This window comes from Eschscholzia californica, unplaced genomic scaffold (genome assembly GCF_041429995.1).
Source record: "Eschscholzia californica isolate CP2 unplaced genomic scaffold, dmEscCali1.0.p SCAF_4, whole genome shotgun sequence".
Lineage (NCBI taxonomy): Eukaryota > Viridiplantae > Streptophyta > Magnoliopsida > Ranunculales > Papaveraceae > Eschscholzia > Eschscholzia californica.
This window is the reverse complement of record NW_028238461.1, coordinates 53,132,938-53,142,159: the sequence shown is the minus strand read 5'-3', so window position 1 is coordinate 53,142,159 and position 9,222 is coordinate 53,132,938. Positions and strand designations below refer to the sequence as shown.

At 43.1% G+C, this 9,222-nt stretch overlaps 2 protein-coding genes across 7 annotated transcripts; one reads left to right on the top strand and one right to left on the bottom strand.

Moving 5' to 3' along the window:
* Positions 1 to 406: 406 nt before the first annotated feature.
* LOC147546079 (casparian strip membrane protein 3-like) lies at positions 407 to 8,850 on the top strand. 6 transcript variants are annotated; one of them, XR_015224108.1, is made up of 5 exons: positions 407 to 648; positions 977 to 1,116; positions 6,425 to 6,490; positions 6,627 to 6,954; positions 8,130 to 8,200. XR_015224108.1 is itself a non-coding variant. In XM_086637865.1 (3 exons), exons 1-3 carry the CDS (start codon positions 7,692 to 7,694, stop codon positions 8,710 to 8,712), a joined length of 627 nt encoding a protein of 208 aa, XP_086493991.1. In that variant the 5' UTR covers positions 7,491 to 7,691; the 3' UTR covers positions 8,713 to 8,850. The 6 variants fall into 6 exon arrangements, 1 of the variants encoding a protein (XP_086493991.1); XR_015224111.1 differs by having other exon boundaries at positions 525 to 648; positions 6,633 to 6,954; positions 8,130 to 8,203; XR_015224109.1 differs by adding an exon at positions 723 to 834 and having other exon boundaries at positions 553 to 648; positions 6,425 to 6,954; positions 8,130 to 8,211.
* EPR1 (extensin proline-rich 1) lies at positions 1,531 to 6,133 on the bottom strand. The gene has a single exon (XM_086637864.1). It carries the CDS (start codon positions 5,947 to 5,949, stop codon positions 1,957 to 1,959), a length of 3,993 nt encoding a protein of 1,330 aa, XP_086493990.1. The 5' UTR covers positions 5,950 to 6,133; the 3' UTR covers positions 1,531 to 1,956.
* Positions 8,851 to 9,222: the final 372 nt, after the last annotated feature.

Sequence of the window (9,222 nt, the reverse complement as noted above, 5' to 3'; positions counted from 1 at the left end):
GGAGATATCCCTATTCTATATTTTTTTTTGAATTGTCAGCGTGCCTCGAATCGTCAACCTATTCTATACTTGTTTATTAGTTTATTGTGAGACATGAGTATAGAAATGCATTCTCCATGAATGCTTTCATTTCCATGTTTTTTGAAAGGTTTCCAGAAAAGTTTCCGCAGTAGTCAAACTGGGCCATAAATTGCCCTTCCCATCTTGGTGGCACACTTCCTATCAAACAAACACCTGAGCATGTTCCTAAATCGACTTGTTTTGGTCTGGACATATAAGAATGCACCACTGGCTTGTTTCGCTTTCCTCATCGCCTCTTTTTCGGCCACAAACGACAATGGCGAGTTAAAAGTGTCCGTGAGGAGACCTCCCTAGAGATTGTGAAGCTACAATTACAAGCCACAAGTGTACAAACATGACATGAACATACTTGTAAAGGAAAATTTTAAATTTGACCCAAGGTATGAAGACTTGAGTCAATTAAATTTGACTCAAGACAGTTTTGAGACTAGAAATTGTTCTGTCTGGCTTTGTAGTCATTTTATCATGTTTCTTCGTTCTTCGTCGGGTAGCGGCTTAATCAACGACGGAGATTTTCTGGGTGAAATTTGGACGCAGTGGTGGTGGGAAATCAGACTGATTTTCTGGGTTAGTTTCTCTCTCTCTCTCTCATTCAAGGTTGATTCGTCGTGCTGGTTTTTATTTGCTGTGTTTATTTCTAGGGAAGTCTAACTTCTTCTGAGGATTGTAATTGCTCACTGTGAAGGGTTTCAGTCGAGATATTTGATTCAAACTACTAAAATTTGGTTCCTTCCAGTTACCCTTTTCATCCATGTTCGTTCTTTACTTACCTAAAACTCGATTAGTCTATCTCCTCTATTTTACTTCTTAATTGATTATTTTACCATCACATTTCTGATTTATCAATCTAGTATACATTCCCCATATTGAAACCCCCCTACTTTGTTGTACTCAGAATCAACCTCTTGATGTTTGAAAAGTCAGCAGCATATACAGTTCTTTACCATCTGAGGGGAGTTTACTTTTCATATTCTACTGCAGTCTGTTACAGTTGCTAGGGCATCATTCTTCCCCAATGTAGATATCCATTTTCAGGTACCTGAACTATCCCTTGCTATCTTCATGCAGTTTATTTCAGCATTTCATAAATATTCATGCTATCTCAAGTGATATACTTATTAACTTATTAGCATCTTCTTTTGGTTTATGTAATCAATAAATATTCATGCTATCTCCGGTGATATACTTCTCTAAAATCCACTACTATTATTAGGTCATTTTCAAAATTAAACACTATAACACAGGCCATATATAGTGATTTAGTATGTTAAATCTTAATTTGAATCCGTATGCCATGTAAATTTTTGATTGTTCAACTTTAACCTATAGAAAACAGTTTCTTTGCTCATCAAAACCTAATAATCACCGAGAAGAAACACAGATGGAAGATGGGAACAGATAAGAATGCTATGCTAAATGACGAAATATATGTACATCTAGTGAGACAACATTTGTAACCGTATTCTTAACCAAAATAGACTTATTTATGTCGAGTTCTCTTATTACATGCATTGTTTTCATTACAAACCAAGACAAATATTAAAACAAGTGAACTTTAAACTAAATAAAGCAGAGCAGATTCATATAATTTGTGAGGATAAGTGCAGATGGAGACCTACGAAGCGGTATATGTCTATAAGAGGAAATGTTGGTTTGGATAATGTAGGTATACTTAACTTTACTTTTGTGGTCATTGTTGGAGGATTTGGCAGGAAGTGCGTAAGTTTGTAAAATGATGGGGAGGAAAGTCGATCGATCGGCATAAACTTTAGAACGGTGGGGGACTCAAGGGGCATGCGGGACTGATGTAAGAGAAATAAGAGGATGATAAACTGGTGATGTTGGTCAGGTTACTTGTGGTGGAAATAATGAAGCTCAATATGCGCGATGATTATGAATTTGTGTTGTTGTGGTTGGAGGTCCATAAGTGGGTGTGGGAGGTCTATAGATTAGTGGAGGTCGATAGGTTGGTCTAGGAGGTAGTTGAACTGGTAGTGGTGAAGATGGAGGGGGGTAGGTCGGTGTAGGAAGTTGCCGAACTGGTGGTGGCGAAGTTGGTGGTCGATAGGTCGGTGTAGGAGGTAGTTGAACTGGTGGTGGTGGTGAAGTTGGTGGTCGATATGTCGGTGTAGGAGGTAGTTGAACTGGTGGTGGTGGTGAAGTTGGTGGTCGATATGTCGGTGTAGGAGGTAGTTGAACTGGTGGTGGTGGTGAAGTTGGTGGTCGATATGTCGGTGTAGGTGGTAGTTGAACTGGTGGTGGTGGTGAAGTTGGTGGTCGATATGTCGGTGTAGGAGGTAGTTGAACTGGTGGTGGTGGTGAAGTTGGTGGTCGATATGTCGGTGTAGGAGGTAGTTGAACTGGTGGTGGTAGTGAAGTTGGTGGTCGATATGTCGGTGTAGGAGGTAGTTGAACTGGTGGTGGTGGTGAAGTTGGTGGTCGATAAGTCGGTGTAGGAGGCAGTTGAATTGGTGGTGGTGGTGAAGTTGGTGGTCGATAAGTCGGTGTAGGAGGCAGTTGAACTGGTGGTGGTGAAGTTGGTGGTCGATATGTCGGTGTAAGAGGTAGTTGAACTGGTGGTGGTGAAGTTGGTGGCCGATAGGTCGGTGTAGGAGGTAGTTGAACTGGTGGTGGTGGTGAAGTTGGTGGTCGATATGTCGGTGTAGGAGGTAGTTGAACTGGTGGTGGTGAAGTTGATGGTCGATAGGGTGGTGTAGGAGGTTGTTGCACTGGTGGTGGTGAAGTTGGTGGCCGGTAAGTAGGTGTAGGAGGTAGTTGAACTGATGGTGGTGAAGTTGGTGGTCGATATGTCGGTGTAGGAGGTAGTTGAACTGGTGGTGGCGGTGAAGTTGGTGGTCGATAGGTTGGTGTAGGAGGTAGTTGAACTGGTGGTGGTGGTGAAGTTGGTGGTCGATATGTCGGTGTAGGAGGCAGTTGAACTGGTGGTGGTGAAGTTGGTGGTCGATAGGTCGGTGTAGGAGGTTGTTGCGCTGGTGGTGGTAAAGTTGGTGGTCGATAGGTCGGTGTAGGAGGTAGCTGAACTGGTGGTGGTGGTGGTGAAGTTGGTGGTCGGTAAGTAGGTGTAGGAGGTAGTTGAACTAGTGGTGGTGGTGAAGTTGGTGGTCGATATGTCGGTGTAGGAGGTAGTTGAACTAGTGGTGGCGGTGAAGTTGGTGGTCGATATGTCGGTGTAGGAGGTAGTTGAACTGGTGGTGGCGGTGAAGTTGGTGGTCGATATGTCGGTGTAGGAGGTAGTTGAACTGGTGGTGGTGGTGAAGTTGGTGGTCGATATGTCGGTGTAGGAGGTAGTTGAACTTGTGGTGGTGAAGTTGGTGGTCGATAGGTCGGTGTAGGAGGTTGTTGCACTGGTGGTGGTGAAGTTGGTGGTCGGTAGGTCGGTGTAGGCGGTAGCTGAACTGGTGGTGGTGGTGGTGAAGTTGGTGGTCGATAGGTCGGTGTAGGAGGTTGTTGCACTAGTGGTGGTGAAGTTGGTGGTCGGTAAGTCGGTGTAGGAGGTAGCTGAAATGGTGGTGGTAAAGTTGGTGGTCGATATGTCGGTGTAGGAGGTTGTTGCATTGGTGGTGGTGAAGTTGGTGGTCGGTAAGTAGGTGTAGGAGGTAGTTGAACTGGTGGTGGTGGTGAAGTTGGTGGTCGATATGTCGGTGTAGGAGGTAGTTGAACTTGTGGTGGTGAAGTTGGTGGTCGATAGGTCGGTGTAGGAGGTTGTTGCACTGGTGGTGGTGAAGTTGGTGGTCGGTAGGTCGGTGTAGGCGGTAGCTGAACTGGTGGTGGTGGTGGTGAAGTTGGTGGTCGATAGGTCGGTGTAGGAGGTTGTTGCACTAGTGGTGGTGAAGTTGGTGGTCGGTAAGTCGGTGTAGGAGGTAGCTGAAATGGTGGTGGTAAAGTTGGTGGTCGATATGTCGGTGTAGGAGGTAGTTGAACTGGTGGTGAAGTTGGTGGGCGATATGTCGGTGTAGGAGGTAGTTGAACTGGTGATGGTGGTGAAGTTGGTGGTTGATTGGTCGGTGTAGGAGGTTGTTGCACTGGTGGTGGTGAAGTAGGTGGTCGATAGGTCGGTGTAGGAGGTAGTTGAACTGGTGGTGGTGGGGAAGTGGGTGGTCGATAGGTCGGTGTAGGAGGTAGTTGAACTGGTGGTGGTGGTGAAGTTGGTGGCCGATAGCTCGGTGTAGGAGGTAGTTGAACTGGCGGTGGTGGTGGTGAAGTTGGTGGTCGATAGGTCGGTGTAGGAGGTAGTTGAACTGGTGGTGGTGTTGAAGTTGGTGGTCTATAGGTCGGTGTAGGAGGATGTTGCACTGGTGGTGGTGAACTTGGTGGTCGATAGGTCGGTGTAGGAGGTAGTTGAACTTGTGGTGGTGGTGAAGTAGGTGGCCTATAGGTCGGTGTAGGAGGTAGTTGAACTGGTGGTGGTGGTGAAGTTGGTGGGTGATAGGTCGGTGTAGGAGGTAGTTGAACTGGTGGTGGTGGTGAAGTTGGTGTTCGATAGGTCGGTGTAGGAGGTAGTTGAACTGGTGGTGGTGGTGGTGAAGTTGGTGGTCGATAGGTCGGTGTAGGAGGTTGTTGCACTGGTGGTGGTGAAGTTGGTGGTCGGTAAGTCGGTGTAGGAGGTAGCTGAACTGGTGGTGGTGAAGTTGGTGGTTGATATGTCGGTGTAGGAGGTAGTTGAACTGGTGGTGGTGGTGAAGTTGGTTGTCGATAGGTCGGTGTAGGAGGCAGTTGAACTGGTGGTGGTGGTGAAGTAGGTGGCCGATAGGTCGGTGTAGGAGGTAGTGGAACTGGTGGTGGTGGTGGTGGTGAAGTTGGAGGTCGATAGGTTGGTGCAAGAGGAAGCTGAACTGGTGTTGGTGTAGTTGGAATCCGATAGATCGGTGTAGGAGGCTGCTGCACTGGTAGTGGTGAAGTTGGAGGTCTATAGGTCGGTGTAGGGGGTAGTTGAACTGGGGGTGGCGAAGTTGGAGGACGATAGGTTGGTGTAGGAGGTATCTGCACTGGTGGTGGTGAAGTAGGCGGTCGATAAGTCGGTGTAGGAGGTAGTTGAACCGGTGGTGGTGATGTTGGAGGTCGATAGGTTGGTGCAGGGGGTAGTTGTACTGGTGGTGGTGAAGTTGAAGGTCGATAGGTTGGTGTAGGAGGTAGTTGAATTGGTGGTGGTGAAGTAGGAGGTCGATAGGTCGGTGTAGGAGGTCGTTGTACTTGTGGTGGTGAAGTCGGAGGTTGATAGGTCGGAGTAGGAGGTAGTTGAACTGGTGGTGGTTGAGTTGGAGGATTGTATGTTGGTGTAGGTGGCCTATACGTTGGTGGAGGGATAAGTGGGGGATGTTGTGGTGTTGGAGGGTTCATGGGAGTCTGGTAAGTAGGCGGAGAAGGTTGGCGCACTGGCGGCGGAGATAAATTGATTGGTGGGGAAGGCTGATGAGTTGGAGGAGCAATTCTCGGAGGGGACCTAGGAACTGATGGAGGTGGGTAATTAAAATGCGGAAGTGGTGTTGATGGAGTTGTCGGAGCAACATATGCTGGCGGACTTGGTGGTGGTGAAGTCGGTTGCGGTGGGGCGATGTGAACAGGCGGAGGCGTGTTATAAACAAGAGGAGGCGATCGAGGTGGCGAAAGAGGTGTGTTATATATAGGCGGAGACGGGGAAGATGATGTCGGTGGTGGATATAATTGAGGAGTGGAGACTGGCGTAGGCGGCGGAGAAGCACCGTAAGTAGACGTAGGGATCGGACCCCTATTGTACATTCCATGATCAACATCCTTCAAACTTCGACTGTCAACTAAAACACTACAAACTGACACAACTAAACAGAACAAAATGTAAGCATTCTTCCATGATTTCCCTGCAACATACATGGTATAGATTCACATGCACCACCAACAACAACAACTATTCTCTGCCTGTCTCTCTTAATCTGCTTCTAAACTTTCAGAATTCTCACTCCTAGTAGTACTATTATTTCAACTGCCATTATCAGAACTAAACTCTGTCTCTGAATCTTCCAATCTCTCACTGATCACTATTTAATATCAAATTCAGATCTGAGACGTTACATTTCGTGTCAAAAATAATTTGTAATTTTGTGATTGCTCAATCCTGATTCTTCAACTTGTGTAAAAATCACTCTGTTGATCGAAACGTGGGAGACTAAATCCAATCAGAATCTTGCATGCATGCATTTTGTCATTGATATTATGATATTACTCAACCATCTGTTTCATCATCTAACTTTTTCATGATTGCCAAATTCTAAACTGTAAATCATTTACTACACAATGACTGAATGAGAATCACAAAATAATGGGTTTTTCTCTGAATTTCTTTTTGCAGTCTGATATTGATCAAAGGAGGTGAAGATTGATGTAATGATCGGACGGTCAAGATTGATCAATTTTGGTAAGAGCTGTACAGAATAAAGTAGATTGTGATGTATATTATCAAAATGAACATGCAGGTATGTATGTGATAATGTAGGTGATCATTTTGGAAATGTGTCTAATTAGATACACCACTTGTGTTTCTTCTTTTGAAGTTTCAGTAACTAAAGATCAAAAACAGAGTTGAATTGAATCTAGACCGTTGGATTCACATCAATGGATAGGGATGAGAATCTTGTGATGAGGAAGTCATCAAGTTGAATCTAGAAATTGGCAACAGTATAGGCAGGTCATATGTAGTATGTCTAATTTTCAGTTTCCATGTAATTTAGGAATGTATAGTATAGGCAGACTAAAACCTAGAATATCTTCGTCATTGATTGTATCAATTCTAATGTTGTTTGCAGATATTGTAACAGTCGGGGAATAATCTTCAATTTAAATAGAAGGGAGGGTTGGGGCTTAAATTTTGAGTATTTTTGTGTGAGCTTCTCTTTTCCCATTTATTCTAATAACCTGTTTCAATTGATTAGTTGCATAATGTGGTTGGCAGGGAGTTGTTTGACTGATTTCATTAAAGATAGATAATCCATACTTTTTGTGTTACAACAAATCCACATTTTTAAAACTTAGAATAAGCAAATACCATTTGGAAAGCAAACCAAATCATTATAATAACAATTTTAATGAAAATAATAATATAATCTTAGAAGTGAAATTTTTTCGGATGTGAACGACTCATTCTGTACCCCGAGTGTTTATTATTCCTAAGTGGTAAACACGAAATGAAACTTCCAATAACAAACTACTGATAAGAACTAGTTTATACGGTAAACGAATAAATTAATCGACCAAGTAAAAAAAAACCTTTAGTAAAGAAGTAGTTTTATAATGATCTATCTTAAATATCTCAAAATTTGTAAAGATTAGTTGGTTATGTTGTACTCCTTAGAAAAATATTCCCATAAAGTGGAGTAAGTTAATAACAACTCCCTAAGCTTTACAACTACTTGACTTCCAAATTTAACTAAAATAATACTTACCAATTATTTCAAGTCCAACAATATTTCTCATTTTAGTCTATTCATTGATCATCTATTTAAGCAGACTTCACCCATCAAAGCATTTCATCCCTGCACCTTCATTTCAATCAACAAACCTCTCTTATCTCTCTGTCTAAAACCCATCTCTCCCTCTACATACAATTTAAGCTACCAAAAATGAAGAGCAATGGAGCAACTGTAATCAATGTCCCAGCTGAGAAGAGTCCTAGCACCTCGAAAGCGACACTAGCGGCACCAGCTGCGGTTGTTGCAACCACCAAAGCAACCAAACTCGGCGGAGGATGGAAAAGAGGAGTTGCCATGCTTGATTTCCTTTTAAGGCTTTTAGCCATTGCCTCCACTCTCTCAGCTACAATTGCCATGGGAACTAGTGATCAAACTCTTCCTTTCTTTACCCAACACTTCCGTTTCCGTGCTAATTTTAGTGAACTCCCCGCTCTTACGTACATATATCTATCTCTATTTCCATTTTCAACCCCTTACCAATTTATTTACAATTTTAATCTAATGGAACACTGCTTTTTTCAAAAACAGTAAGATTTGAACACTAGTCCAACCAGAAAAACTTACTCTGAGTATATTTTACATTTGCAGGTTTTTCGTGGTAGCAAATGGGATTGCTAGCGGTTACCTTATCCTTTCCCTTCCCTTCTCTCTAGTCAGCATTATTCGCCCCCACCTAGTAGGAGCAAGGTGTCTTCTATTTATCATTGACACTGTAAGTATCACATAGTTCTCCTTCCCCACCTTGGATAAAATCTAATTTTCTTTTCTTGGTACTTCTAGTCTTGCAGCTCTTTCTTTTTTTTGATAACCCTTGAAGATAAGTAGTTTCCGGACGGGTTGTTGTTGCCATACGTCTAGAACATGGCCGACATGACCGGTTGGGAATCACTACCGGTTACATCTTCTCACCTTTAATATGCATGACTTCATTTCTATGGTGGTATCTGAATTGCAGGTGATGATAGCTTTCACAGCGGCAGCTTCAGCATCTGCTGCGGCCATAGTATACTTGGCTCATGTTGGAAATAGAAAGGCAAATTGGGTTGAGATATGTCAACAATTCAATGAGTTTTGCAAACAAACTAGTGGTTCGGTGGTGGCATCGTTTATTGGTACAGTCATCTTCATTGTTCTTGTTTTGATGGCTGCTTTAGCTTTCCGAAAGCATTAAATTTGGTTCATGTACTTTAAATATTGTGTGGGTATGGCCATGAATGTGTATTTTTCATGTACCGTGGGTTGAAAGAGGTGAATGTGTATTTTGCTTTTTGTATTTTGGACAAAGTTTAATGAAATCATTGTGTGTTAATGGGTTGTTTATCGATTCCAATGCTCTTATTCATAAGAGTATGTATTTTAATGGCCCGACCTAACCTCGTCGGACTGTATAAAATGCAAGAAGTTATGCATCCAAGCCCTAGCTTAGGTGCGTTCAACTTCAAGATCAAGGTTGGGTCTAAGTGTCTAACTCATTTTTAAGCGTGATTAATAACTCAGGCTCCGTTCAGTTCGATCTGTTTCACACACCTATTTACTCGCCTACTCGGTGCAAAATTCAGACCTTGACAACAAAAATATTGTCCCCATACCAAGGAATGAAACTTCTCGAAATTTCACCGAAATTTCGCGAAACGTTTCCTAAAATGAGATTAGGTGCACGAAACAACACTTACAACTATTT